Source organism: Entamoeba histolytica, genomic scaffold (assembly GCF_000208925.1).
Source record: "Entamoeba histolytica HM-1:IMSS scf_1104750519125 genomic scaffold, whole genome shotgun sequence".
NCBI lineage: Eukaryota > Evosea > Mastigamoebida > Endamoebidae > Entamoeba > Entamoeba histolytica.
The window spans coordinates 25,264-39,128 of record NW_001914874.1 but is presented as its reverse complement, the minus strand read 5'-3'; the positions used below and the strand labels follow the sequence as shown (position 1 = coordinate 39,128).

General features: G+C 25.9%; 9 protein-coding genes across 9 annotated transcripts in view; 5 read left to right on the top strand and 4 right to left on the bottom strand.

Moving 5' to 3' along the window:
- Window positions 1–285: 285 nt before the first annotated feature.
- EHI_186780 (uncharacterized protein) lies at window positions 286–789 on the top strand (the record flags this gene model as incomplete). The annotated part of the gene is made up of 1 exon (XM_651351.2): window positions 286–789. The coding sequence occupies one exon, from the start codon at window positions 286–288 to the stop codon at window positions 787–789; it is 504 nt and encodes a 167-aa protein (XP_656443.2).
- Window positions 790–992: 203 nt separating this feature from the next.
- EHI_186770 (actin-binding protein, cofilin/tropomyosin family) lies at window positions 993–2,024 on the bottom strand (the record flags this gene model as incomplete). The annotated part of the gene is made up of 1 exon (XM_651352.1): window positions 993–2,024. One exon carries the CDS (start codon window positions 2,022–2,024, stop codon window positions 993–995), a length of 1,032 nt encoding a protein of 343 aa, XP_656444.1.
- Window positions 2,025–3,822: 1,798 nt separating this feature from the next.
- Window positions 3,823–7,071, top strand: EHI_186760 (uncharacterized protein; the record flags this gene model as incomplete). Its single annotated transcript, XM_651354.2, has 1 exon — window positions 3,823–7,071. The coding sequence occupies one exon, from the start codon at window positions 3,823–3,825 to the stop codon at window positions 7,069–7,071; it is 3,249 nt and encodes a 1,082-aa protein (XP_656446.2).
- Window positions 7,072–7,124: 53 nt separating this feature from the next.
- EHI_186750 (protein kinase, putative) lies at window positions 7,125–8,502 on the bottom strand (the record flags this gene model as incomplete). The annotated part of the gene is made up of 2 exons (XM_651355.2): window positions 7,125–7,274; window positions 7,363–8,502. The coding sequence occupies 2 exons, from the start codon at window positions 8,500–8,502 to the stop codon at window positions 7,146–7,148; spliced, it is 1,269 nt and encodes a 422-aa protein (XP_656447.1). The 3' UTR covers window positions 7,125–7,145.
- A 258-nt stretch (window positions 8,503–8,760) lies between these two features.
- Window positions 8,761–10,031, bottom strand: EHI_186740 (uncharacterized protein; the record flags this gene model as incomplete). Its single annotated transcript, XM_651356.1, has 2 exons — window positions 8,761–9,342; window positions 9,414–10,031. The coding sequence occupies 2 exons, from the start codon at window positions 10,029–10,031 to the stop codon at window positions 8,761–8,763; spliced, it is 1,200 nt and encodes a 399-aa protein (XP_656448.1).
- A 317-nt stretch (window positions 10,032–10,348) lies between these two features.
- EHI_186730 (acetyltransferase, GNAT family) lies at window positions 10,349–11,150 on the top strand (the record flags this gene model as incomplete). The annotated part of the gene is made up of 4 exons (XM_644421.1): window positions 10,349–10,372; window positions 10,507–10,661; window positions 10,706–10,915; window positions 10,988–11,150. The coding sequence occupies 4 exons, from the start codon at window positions 10,349–10,351 to the stop codon at window positions 11,148–11,150; spliced, it is 552 nt and encodes a 183-aa protein (XP_649513.1).
- Window positions 11,151–12,360: 1,210 nt separating this feature from the next.
- Window positions 12,361–12,791, top strand: EHI_186720 (40S ribosomal protein S12, putative). Its single transcript, XM_646441.2, has one exon. It carries the CDS (start codon window positions 12,368–12,370, stop codon window positions 12,764–12,766), a length of 399 nt encoding a protein of 132 aa, XP_651533.1. The 5' UTR covers window positions 12,361–12,367; the 3' UTR covers window positions 12,767–12,791.
- Window positions 12,792–13,072: 281 nt separating this feature from the next.
- On the top strand, window positions 13,073–13,543 carry EHI_186710 (serine/threonine- protein kinase C823.03, putative; the record flags this gene model as incomplete). Its single annotated transcript, XM_001913441.1, has 1 exon — window positions 13,073–13,543. The coding sequence occupies one exon, from the start codon at window positions 13,073–13,075 to the stop codon at window positions 13,541–13,543; it is 471 nt and encodes a 156-aa protein (XP_001913476.1).
- Window positions 13,544–13,837: 294 nt separating this feature from the next.
- The window catches only part of EHI_186600 (P-glycoprotein-2, putative), a gene marked incomplete at both ends in the record, with an annotated part of 1,242 nt that continues 1,214 nt past the window's right edge, over window positions 13,838–13,865 (bottom strand). Inside the window, one exon of the mRNA XM_001913440.1 lies at window positions 13,838–13,865. This exon is cut by the window's right edge and continues 1,214 nt beyond it. Within this exon, the coding sequence (XP_001913475.1) occupies window positions 13,838–13,865 (28 nt within the window).

The window sequence follows — 13,865 nt, the reverse complement described above, 5'->3', positions numbered from 1 at the left end:
AAATTCAATAAAAATTCAAGAGTAGGGCTTTTTATTTCAAACTATTCTGAGTTTATATGGTTATTAAAAAAGCAGAAGTTCTTTTTATGATTCAAGAATTTTACTTTTGAACTTTTTCAAATAAACCTTTGGTTATAATAAAAAAGTTTTAAACAAAAACAGTAAGAAAACTAAGGAAAAAATTAAGAAAATTCAATTAAATTCATTTATAAAAAAAAAAAAAAGAATTAACTCTCAAATGCTAACTTAAAAGGAACCATTTAATTAATGCAAAAGAAAAAGACTATGATTGCTTTTAATCAACTTAGACAAAATGCTCAAAAACGATCTTGTTCTACTTGTGATTCTGAAAAATTAAACAATAATAGTCTTTCTCTTAGTGCTGATCATGTTGTAAGTGATAATTCTTTTTCAGTGTATTCAACAAATCATACCCCTCGTTTTATGTTAAACAAGAAAAATAATCGTTTAATTGAATCAAGAAAATGGAGGTCTACAAACGCATTACCAAGTCCTCTTAGACATTGTTCTCCAATCCCTGATGATGAAGCTATTTACCGTATTTTACCTGCACCTTCTGTATCTCCTGGAACTGCTTATGCAGATAATGAAATTGCATCTATTCTTTCTCAATCAATACCATCAGATTCAACAAGTCCTTCATATCCTTGTACTAATAGATCAATTGATATTCATTATAGTCCAATTCCTATGAGGGCTTTTGAGTTTAATGAAGAAGAAGATGATGAATATTGTTCACGTTGTTCTAATCCTGGTATTTTTCAATAAAACAAAAGATGGCTCAAGTTATTTTCAAAACTTATTGTCTATTTTGTACATCTATTGCATTGACTATTATATTTAAATTAAATTTAAAAAAGTATTTAAAAATGGTTTTTTTTTGAATAAAAAACTATCAAAAAAAAAAAAAATACATTTTAAATAGTTTGGTATTAAAAAAAAACAAAAAGAACTGAATTAAAACTTTCTGTTTATTTCTTTCTGCAGAATTTTGGTTTTGGACGAGCAAACATTTTCTTTTCTTGTACTGGTGGTGGATGGATTTTATCTTGAATATCATTAACACTTAAATCTTTTGGTGCATTAATTTCTAATTTTAAATCAACTTCTTTTCCATTACCAGTTAACACTGATTCAACTGCACCTTTAGAAGTAGAATATAACATTCTTTGTTTAACAGGTGCACTTTTTGTATTTCCACTTCCATCTGGACAAGAGAAAATATAAATAATTTTAGACATTTGTTGTCCTTCATATTCGTGGTCCCATCGATAAAAATGGAAAGCTGGTAATGTAAGTGGAACTTCTTCTCCAAGATGATCAATTTCAACAGACTTTTGTGCTTGAAGAACAATTCTTTCACTGTCAATATCAATACCAATTTGTACATAATTATTTCCTCCATCACATAATTCTTTAACTGCATTAATTACTTCTTCATCAACAGGGAAGGCAACTCCATTTGATGCTGTAACAGTAGCCATTCCAGTTGGGACAGCTCCAAGACCACTAACTCCAAGTTCTATTTCTTTTTCTCTTTCTTCTTCCTCTTCAGTCAATGGAGGAGCACTCATTTCATGTCTTAAGAAAGCTTCATAACCACTTTTTCCAAAATCAGAAAAAACAGTTCCATGTATTTCATATAAAAAGGTACTTCCACCAAGTGTTGTTCTAAAACGTGCTTTAGTAGATGAGTATAACATTTTCATACGAACTTTAGCTCTATCTGGTATATAAGCTAAAAGAAGCCATTTATATCCATTAGTAATGTCGTCTCGTGTTTCAGTTCTGAAAAGGATATATGATGGTTCTCCTTCTACAAGATATTTTAATACAAGGTCTAAGTCTGCATCAAAATCTGATGTTCCTTGTTCAATGGCTTTAATATTAATGGTTTCATCTACAATAGTGGCTTGGATAAATCTTCCATTTCCACTTGAGTTCATATCTTTAAACTTATTAATTAAGTCAGTTGATAATTCAATACCACTGCTGTGTGACATTTTTATTTTTGAGTTAATTTATTAGTTCAACTCTGTTTTTTTTCTTCAATTAAATAACTTCTTGAAAGTTTTTTTATTTTTTGTTTTTTTAAATTGAAGAGCAAATTTAAAATACTTCTACAAGAGTTATAATGTGTTTTGAAGAACCTAATATAATCATTTCTCAATTTAAAGAAAACTTAGTTATTAGAAAAACTATTCATTTCAAAAAGGAATTGAAGGGTTATTACTTTTACAATTTTAGTGTTTTGTCAATATATGCTTTTAGTCTTAGTTATGAATTAGAGTTTTAACAAGCTATATGAATAATATAGTATTGGAAACAATTTATTATTGGTGTTATAATGCAAAGGTCCAGTAAATATGTGAATATTAATATGACATAAATGAGCACTATGACTAAATAATGTTAATAACACATATTACAAATGAGAAATAATAAAAATCTACATAACTATTATCTGTAGTATTAAAAAGAATATCATTTGACGTGTTTAAAAAAAGAATATCATATTTTAATATTATTTATTTGTTTAAAGATTTATTGTTGTCAAGTTTTTCATTAAAAAATAAATTTGAAAGAATAAAAATTGATTATTATGAAAAGTCTTCAATTTTTAATAATGTATTAATATTTATATCATAATCTGTTTGTATTTATATTGTTTTTAAATTTTTGTTTCATTGAGCTCTTAATTAAATTTGTTTGTACCAAAAGCTTCAATTTATCCATCAGAATTTACATATCTTTATTTTTTATTTATGATTATTTATTTTGTTTTTAACAAATTTCATATATTATTCATATTTATTGATGTTCATTAAAAGGGTAACAAGTGATATTATTTAAATAAACACTTTTTGAGTTAAAACATATAGAAAATGGTTTCTAGTTGATACCTTACTAGTGTTTATTTTTCAAGAATATAAGATTAGTATTACTAACATACAAAACAACTTATTTCAAACGATTCAATACAAAACAATTTAATATATGCTAATGTTTGTATTTATTGATGAAATAAATTTATGGAACATATGTATCTATAAAAAGCAAAGATAATTTTATTAGAGTCATTCATAATAAAGAGTTTATATTTTTATATTCTAGTGGAAAGATATTATTCAAATTATTAATTAATTTAATAAATAATTAAAACTACTTTCAGATTAATAACTAATTTATTTTTATTTAATAATAGTTTCCAACTCATTTGTAAAGAGTATAAGAGTTTTTATAATTAAATTTGCAATTTCTTATTCCACTTTTCAATATATTATTTAATTTGAATATTGAATATAAATTAAGATATTCTTTGATATTTTTACAATTCTCCTTCTTAACTCAATTATTTGAAAACAAAATAGTATTATCTATAATGGTATTATGGAAATGATTTATTTTTATATTTAAAATAAGACACTCAACAGTTTCTTATTAAACTCTTTTTGATTTGTTTAAAAAAATGAACTATTATTGAATTAATTGGTTTAATTATTCAAGACAAATGAAAATGACTGATTTAAAATTATTGCATTGATTTTGGGAAATAAGTTAGTATCTAAAAATAAAATATTTGAAATTAACTTTAATAAGTGTTACTCAGTCTTACTACTAATTATTTCATTTGTCATAAAACAGAGTGAGTACAAAAGTTATCATGATCCTGTTTTAATAGTTGGTTAAAAGATGGATAGTTGTAACACACTTGAAAGTGCTGATTCATCAATTTTAACGTTTTGTATAACAAAAAAGATATTTTGAAAAGAAAACTAAAAAAGGAGATTCATTCAAACAATGAATGAAGAAAGTATGATGTCTCACATTCTATATCGACATGAACAATTTGTAAGAGCACATTTGAAAGAATATTTGAAAGAATCTGATGAAGAGAAACAAAGAAAATATCAAATAGCGGCAGCAAGTCAAGGGTGTTTACCATTAATTATGGAGTTTGTTGAAACAAATTCAAGTCTTGTCAACTCAGAGTTGTTGGCTGTTGCCATTTATAACCAACAAATTGGTGTTGTAGAATTTTTATTAAAGAGGATGAACGAGCTAAAACAAATGCCACTTGGATTATCATTCACCAGTTTATTCAATATTAAACACTACCCTTTTACTACAACTCTTCAAGAAGAAAAGACTCCATCACTTTGGAAACATCAAGAGAATGGTAAGAGTGGTGCATTAATTGAAGAAAGAGATTCTAGTAACACGAGTATTTCAAATATATCCAGAATAAGTAATGATGAGACTAAAATAAATCAAGAAGATATGCCAAATATTGAAAATAAACAAAAAAAGTCATTAACAAACTCAAAAGACGTTGAACAAAATAGTTTTTTGTTGGTTGGAGGAATGGTCATTAATACATCTTCTTCATCTCAAGAAATTTATACGTCAATTCCTATTCCATTTCAGAAAAAATATGTTGATATAACATCTTCTCATCGTTCAAAATTTGCGATTATTATTTACATTGGTTCTTTAGAAATAAAATGGGTGAATAATGTCTTATTTACTCCAACAGAACTACATTCTCTTCCTATGCAATCAAATATTCCTCAACGATTTATATTTACAAGAAATAATATTCAAATTCAAACAATAACAATCCCTTATCCTCCTGATGCAATAACAATTACAATATCTATCAATTTAGAACCTTATTCTTTTGTTATTCTTTCAGATAATTCAATTCCTCCATGTATTGAATCACATTATCTTCCATTCATTGATTTTGATTATCCTCCATTACTTGCTCCATTTCTACCACCACCATTACCAACACATCTTTCAGTTCTAGTTTATTCTCTATCATTGAAACCAAATGAAGAGTTGGTAAAATGTATTATCAATTCTATGAGTTTAGAATGTTTATTCCAACAGACAACATATGCAAAACATCATGCATTGAGAATGGCTGCTTTTTTTCATGAGCCAATCACATTCTCTGCATTATTGCCTTATGCAGAAGAGTTAGATTGTTCAATCTTCAGATCTCTTGTTTGCACTCCATTCAGTAAGTCACATCGTAAAATATTATTAACATTACCAATCAAAGAATTTCCAAGAGAAATTATTGGTGGTATTGATGACATTGTTGGATTTAATAATGCATTAGAAATGTATCCATTTGCAAATCATATCATTGATTATATTAAAATCATCAAAACAGCTTTAACAACAAAATCTTTTTATGTTTTGGAAGTGTTACGTTCAAAAGATATAGTTGGAATAGATGAAAACTTCTCCAAAGAAATTCTAGACTCTTTACTTCTTTCTGATTCTCCTGCAGAAGAATATGTTATAAAAATGATTTCTACTCCATTGTCTTATTATTCTGCACATATTACAATGTACACCAATCCTAAAATGTTAAAGTTTATTTTAGAGAATGGAGGAAGAGTTGAACAATTGAATGGATGGAATATTGAAAGTGATGAGGTTGCAATTAGGTTTAATGCTTCTATTATTGATGGAAGAGTAAATGGTAGTCGTCCATTGCATGATGCAGTCAAACAACAAAATTCCACTTTTATAGATTGGTTATTACAACATGGTTGTAATGCCACATTGCTAGATGGTCAAGGAAAAAGAGCTATTGACTATACTTCAGAAGGAAGTGTATATTACAAATTATTAGTAAATAAATGTAAACAAATAAAATTGGAGAAGCCACAAACATTGTTTGTTGAAGGAAAGAAAGAACAAATGACAATAACAAATAAGAATGTTATTATTATTTCTAAAACTGGAAAAAACACTACGAATATAAATGTTGTTGGTATAAAACAATTTGAATTGAACCATTCATTTGATGTTGCATATTCAATACCATACGATGAATGTGTTGTATTAAGAAAAACTAATCGGATGTATATTATCAATACAAATACAACTGAAGAAAAAGAAATAGAATGTAATAATACTTTATTATGGAATCATCCAATTGCAATTCAAAATGACTCAATTTATGTTGTTTTACCATCACTAAAGAAGAAAATATATCAAACATTGTGGTACTCTTCATTAGAAACACCATCTAAAATAAAACCAGTATGTTCTAATGAATATCCTATTGATTATATTCTAAGTCAGAAAGACTGTATTGTTTGTATTAACATTTTAGAACAAGGTATCAAAGAGAAACCATGTTGGATAACTCAACACTTTAAGAATCAACTTAATATAATTGTTATTTATTCAAAGAAAATTCATAATGTTTTAATTCAAGTATGTGATGAAGCACAAGAATGGAATCAAACTACAGTCCAACAAGTGTCTCTCAATAATTTTATTATTTTCTGTTTTGTTAATGAACCATCAGCAAAACAACCACATTTTGCAATTGACTTAGTTTCCAAACGTCTCTTTGCTCTTCCTTTCGAGTTTCAGTCATTACCACCATCTACAATAATTCACAATAATAAAGCATTTTCATTATTTCCATCTCAACTCTTAATTCAAAACATAGAACCAATTTTATTTCATCCTATGCAAAGATTTATTTCAAAATTGATTACATTTCATCCAGATATTACTTTAACAAATGGAATAGATAAGTTAAAGTGTCACTCTTTCATTCTTCAAATAAGAATTCCTTCTCTTCTTAATCATATTGAAAATAATATTATTCATATTAACTCAAGTGCTGATGAACTTTTAACATTGAAATTGTTCTTATATACTGGAGACCCTTGTTATCCAATTCAAGACTTTGTTGTTGTTGATAGACTCTCACTCTTTCATTCTGTGATTTCTAAAATAAACTCTCAATTTCATTCTTCCATTCAACCCACTCTTGGATTTAATAGTTTTATTCATGACTTTACTCAATTATCACATAATGACCTTGAAGTATGTTTTATACCAAATACTATTGTTCATATCAATTCTATATGGTTTTCATTTGTCTTTCCTCAAATTGATCCAAAGAATTACATCACAGACCCATTTGTGATTAAAATAATAAAGCATATATATGAATTAAATGATCCAATATGGCTAGAATATCTTTGTGTTTATTTTAATATCAATTAAACTCATTTATTCATTTTTGGTTAATGAGAAAATATAAGAAAACCTTAAACATTGTTGAAATGAACTATTGATATTTATTCATCATCTATTCCACTATCTATTTCACTCTCATCATCATCATCTTCTTGAGGAGGTAAATCAGCAACCTTTTGAATTAAATCAGCCATTTCTGATTTACTAACTTTAGTCTCTAAAAACGGATGCTAAAAGAAGATTAATATCAAGTCTGAAGATAATTAAAATATAAAGAAAAGAATAAATTTACATGTGAAAATAAAAGAAAGAACAAACTTTTATCATTTCAAATGATGTTTTTCTAAGTTGTGGATTGAGTACTAAACAATCACTAACAAAAGTATTAAATAAAGTACTCCATTTTTCTTTATCTTTTAAAGGAGGAATTCCTTTAGTAGTAATAAGAAATAATGCCCTCATTGGAGGATAATCCATATATGGTGGGTTTCCATCAGCCATTTCCATACACATAATTCCTAAAGACCATATATCAACTTTTTCATCATATCGTTGACTTCTGATTAATTCTGGTGCCATCCAATATGGTGTTCCAACAATACTTGTTCTATTTGATTTTTGTTTAGTTAGTTGAGCAGCATAACCAAAATCAGATAATTTAATACTTCCATCTTTTTTCAATAATAAATTATCTGATTTAATATCTCTATGAACACAATGAAATGAATGGAGATATGTTAATGCTTTTAATGTTTCTGTACAAATAAAACTAATAAAATGTTCTGTTAATGGTACTTCTTTATGTCTGTCTATAATATCAGTTAAACATCCTCCATCCATATATTCCATTACTAACCATAACATTTCATTAATTAAATAACATTCAATATAAGTCACTACATTTTCATGTCGATATTGATTTAATATAGTAACTTCTGTAACAATTGCTCTTTTACTTTTCTTTGTAATTCTCATTCTTTTTAATGCAACTTCACATCCATCAACTTTCCTTGTTGCTCTAAAGACATCACCAACTCCTCCTTCTCCAATCTTTTCTAAATTTTCATATATTTCATCTGGATCATTTTTATTAATAAAACTCTTTAAATCAACTTCTTTTTCATCAGGTAATGGTTGAATTTGAAGTTGGAATTGTCCATCATCTTCTTTCATACAATTTATTTCTTTTTCATTTTCTTCTTTTCCAACTTCTGTTTCTTCTATTTCTGCTAAATTTTTATTATGAAAATCTAATACGTCATGAACAACTTCTGGATGTGCTTTAATTTCTTTTTCTGTAATTCCTGATGATTTTAATTGTGCTTCCCATTCTGGTGGAATTCCTGTTAATTCTCCTAATGTATATTCTCCATGATGAATATGTTGAAATCCTTCTGGCTCACTAATAACAAGATTTTCTTCTTTTTCCTTTTTCTTTTTCATAAATGACTTAAACATTTATATCTTTAAATATTAAAACTATTCATTTTTTAGTTTATTTAAATTTTTTATTTTGTTTTTTCATATTTTGTTATTGAAACGAATATCTCTTTCATATTTTTATTTGGTTTTTTCTACTTATTTATCATTTCTTATAATAAATTATATTTCTTATTTGTTGTTTTTTTTGTCTTATCTTTCTTTTAACTCCCCATCTGAAATCATTGAAAAGAAAATGATATTAACCCTTAAAAGACTGTCAATTCTATACTTTTATCATAGCACAAATGGTTGATACAATTCTTGCATCATAAATACTTGATTATCTGATCCTTTAGCTTCAATCCAACTTGCCTTTTGTAAGCAATCATTTTCTGGTTTTTTGTCAATTAATATTCCAAGTCTCTTACTGAATGCAATATCTAAATCAGTTGCTTCAATATACATTTCTTTTACATCCATACAATTATCTCCATTGATAAATTGATTATATGAAATTACTCCTTCAATAAGTCTATCAATTTCTTCAGAAATTTCAACAATTTTCTTCTTTGTATATGATGATAATACAAATCCATTTTTTACAACTTCTGCTTCTAATTCAGATCCTCTCTTTTTAATGGATGTAATTTGATTAAAATAATCTTTAATAGAATCTCCTGTTGATGTAGTAACTGATGCTGGAATATCTAATTCTCCAGTACTTTTGTTTAAATATTTCATCACATCAATAAATGTAGGTGGTGCAAGTGCATTCATTGCATGAATAATTTGTGGCATATTAACTATCCATAACCAAATTCTATGTGAAGTAGAAAAAATATCTTTTAATATTTGAGTATTTTGTTCTTTAATAACCTATTTCTATTAATTTTCTTTTTATTTGATTTAATTATGTCTTCTATCTATACTATAAAATAACAACAAACTTGTGTTAATGTTTGCATTTGAATTTCAAAAAATTGTCTCATATTATTAATCATTTCTCTATTCTTCACAAAAAATTCATCTTGTTCTTCAAATGTTGGTAATTGATGTACTGAAGTATACATTCTACTAAAATGTGTTGTCCATGTACATCCATCTTGATACATTTGTCTAACATTTTCTGGTAATTCTTGAATTTCTACAACTGGTAATTGCATTGGAGTTGCTGCATAATACAATTGAACAACAAATGGAATATCAAAAAATTGTCTAACTTCAGGAATTTGAATTAAAGAACTACTTTTAGTAATTGAATAAATGTAATTTGTTAATCCTTTTTTTCTTTCTTCTAAATTTTCTTTTGAATGAACAAGTAATTTTGGTGGTAAATTAATAATACATGGATCATTTGTCACATATTTGATAAGATTGTGAAATGCCTCAAATTCACTAAATCGTTTTGGTGTTGTTTTCCAGATTTTCTTTTGTTTCCATGTAAATAAAATTGTGTAAAAATTAACATTCTTATCAACATTACTAACTGTGTCTTTTAATGATATTGTAAAATCAGTAGTTATTAAATTTTGTTCGGGTGTATTTGGATCAATAATCGTATGCATAGAATTTTATTTAACTTTCTTTTTAATTACTTAGTTCTTCTATTTTCTTTCCCAGTTCCTTTGGAAATTCCTTTTCTTATTATTTTCTAGTTCGATTTTATTCTCTCTATTTCCTATTCTTTTATTTCTTCTTCTTTTCCTAATTTTTTTTATCATCTGTATAAATCATAAATTTCTAAATCTTGAATAACAAAAATTATATGTAAACGTGGACTTATTTGTGATTTTCGTGGATTATAAAAAGACAAATTTAAAAAATTTGAAAAGACAAAAAATCTGAAAAAAAAAGAAATTCTTTTCTTGAACAGTAATTTATCATGTTTACCATCAGAAAAGCCACTGTTTGTTTTTTTTTATTTTTCATGAAATAATTTTATTAATTGTGTCTTTGTCTTAAATGACAATTATTTTTGATTATTTACATTAAATATGTTATATAAACTATAAAAATAAATAAATGAAAGTAATCATTTAGCCTGCAGATTTGCCTGCAATCCAAAATGTTAATTTAACAAATTTACCAGAGAATTATAATTTACAATTATATTATTATCATTTAATATTATATCCAACATCTTTTGTTGCTGTAACACCTGATAATAAGGTGGTTGGGTATTGTTTAACTAAAATGTTTGGATGTATTTTTATATTATCTACTAATTACTAATATATAGTGAAGATGATGACCCTCATCCAGTTGTTACAGGACAAGTAACTTCTATTAGTGTTTTAAGAACATACAGAAGATTAGGTATTGCAACTAAATTAATTCGGGCTGCAGAAAATAGTATGATTGAAGTCTTTGGTGCTCGAGCAATGATGCTTCAAGTAAGAGTTTCAAATCAACCAGCCTTACATTTATATGAAAAAACAATTGGATTTACGTTTGTTTTATTATTTCTTTAATGATAGTTTGAGTTTGTTAAAAGTAAAACCAAGTCTTATTTTCTTTCTAGTGTAACTAAAGTTTCAAAACATTATTATCTTGATGGAGAAGATGCATTAATTTTGACACATAATTTTACATTAGATACTTTAATTAATAAGGATTGCTCTTCTGTAGTTGTAGATGAATGGAAAAGAGTTATGCAAGAACAGGAAAATAAACAAAAAGAATAACAACCAACAAGTGCTAATTGATTGAATTATATGAAAAATATCTATCATTCATTTTCATTAATAAAACAATATAACGATTAAAGTTGATATTATAATACAACAGCTTCAATACCAACAATTCCTTGTAATACCAAGTCATCTCTTCATTACTAACTATCATACCACTAAAAATTTATTCATATTAGTTTATAAAAACATATCAATTATGTATTTCTTAACAATGGTATTCATCTTTTAGACTACGTCTATAATGAAACACAGTATTTAAATAATGTGAATTGAAATAACCTTGTTATGGAGGTTCTTAATCCCATTAATACTCCTCATATATTTATATTAAGTAAAATATTTTTTTTTGAAAGAGCATTGATATGAAATTATTGATGTGTAAAAGAATTAACAAATGAACAATAAAATAACTCAAAAAAAAATATTAATTTAGAGAAAGGAAAATAAAAAAGGTTGAAGTACTTTCATTAGAAGTAAATGAAAGTATAAAAAAGATAATAACACTTATATTCTACTATAAAAGAAAGAATGATTTGATTTTTTTATGTTACAGAGTTAATAGTCTTTCTAACTTAGGTATAGAGACAATGACGTGTAACTTTTTAAACAAAAAAGGAAAGAGAGTTTATATTTTACACACTAGTCTTTTACGTAGAATTGTTATATTATAGTACGTATTCTTTATAAAATAATATTATAAAAACCTTTTAAATAAAGAAAGTATTTTACTTTATTATATGTAGTGAATATCCCATTAATAAGACAATGCCTTTCTCTTATAATTTTGTTACCATTGTTTTTTTTAACTTCATTCATTTCCTCACCTTATTTGCAGGTTTAGATAATTTTATTATAAAATGAATATTTGTAAAACATAAAGTTATTTCTAAATAGTCGTTTATAAAAAGTAATTTGATAAATTTAAAAAAATAAACTCTCAATAGTTTGGTGTTTATAAAGTACTAATTAATTTCTTTTGACGAAAAACATAATGATACTTATATAATATTCAAACAAAACCAATAATCCTTCATTATTGTATTTATTATTCAAAGTCATAATACTTTTATAAATTTAATATATTTCTTCTTATAAAACTATTTTGTTTTATGTAACAAAAAATAACAAGAAGAAACGTAGAATAGAAAAAATATAGTAAAAAAAGATATTATAAAAGAAAACCTAGATGTCACTAATAATTGAATAAGATGGCTGACGAAAATCAAACTCCTCAAGAAATTCAAGAACTTCCACAAGAATTAAAAGACATTAAAGCTGTCTTATATCAAGCAAGAGCCCAAAACATCTTAACTAAAGGAATTAGACAATGCCTTAAAGTTATTGAAGCCAAGAAAGCCCTCTTCTGTTTCATTGCTGAAGACTGTGATAATGATAAATACACTGGACTTCTTACTGCTATTTGCAAAGAACAAGGAATCAAAATTGTTAAAGTCCCAGAAAAGATTCAACTTGGTGAATGGACTAATCAATGCAAAATCAGAGATGGAGTTGCTGTCAATATTGCTAAATGTTCATGTGCTGTTATTGGAAACAATATTAAATTTACTGATGAACTTAAGAGATTAAAAACTAAGGTTGATGGTTAATTGATTTTTTCTCCTTTTTAAGTTATGATATATCTTTCATCTTTGTTCGTTTTACTTTAATTTTTTTTATCTCATTTATCATCTTAATAATCTTGGTTGTGTTAAAAATAAAACAAATTAAGAAAAATCTGAAATAATTAATTTCAAGATGATAGAACTTAATTAATAGAAGCTTCCTTAAAACAAAAACTTGAAAACGAAAAGAAGAATGAAGATAATGAAACCATAAAATATAATATAAATAATATAATATATAGTAAATTTATGAAAAGAACAAAAATTGAATTTATTCATCTAAAGAAGTTAATGAGTAGCCTATTTGTTTCTGTTACCATCACCCCATGTGCTCCAATGGCTCGTGTTGAAGGGGTTATTAAAAAAATGACCATTGGATATTCAAATACTATGCAACATTGTCATAAAACAAACAATCAAATATTAACACAACCAAGTATACCAATGAGTAATTATGGTCTTGATAATGAAACAGGAGATTTGATTATTAGGACAGATGATATTATTGGGTCAGCAACTTCAATGGAAGGAATCCAGTTTTCTATGGATCAAAAATCATTAACACGGTATAGAGTTATCCAATTACTTGGTCAAGGAACATTTGGTCAAGTTGTTAAATGTATTGATTTAAGTACAAACAAGTATGTAGCTATTAAGGTTTTAAAAAATAAACCAGCGTATTTTAAACAGTCGTTGATTGAAGTAACAGTTCTTCATTTCGTTTGTAACTTTTTGTCTCTATTTTTAATTATACGAAGTTAGAATTTGAAAATTATAAAACGAGAAATATTCATTATATAGTTAAATGATTATTATGATAAATCTCCACATAGTAGAATATTAAAAATGTTGGATTATTTTATGTATTATGGTCATATTTGTATAGTCACTGAAATGCTTGGGTTTGTCTCATTCTTTTTTTATATTTCAAATCACAATAAATTCTTTCATTTGTTTTGGTTTCTATTCATACCAAAGTGATGATAAGATATGATGAAATAAAAAACTGATAAGAGATAGCCTTGATTTATATGAGTTGATGAGAAGAAATAGAAATCATGGCTTTTCTATCCAGACAATTCGT

What these genes read in the sequence shown, in the direction of transcription:
- EHI_186720 (XM_646441.2), top strand. Translation starts at nt 12,368, where the DNA reads ATGGCTGACGAAAATCAAACTCCTCAAGAAATTCAAGAACTTCCACAA.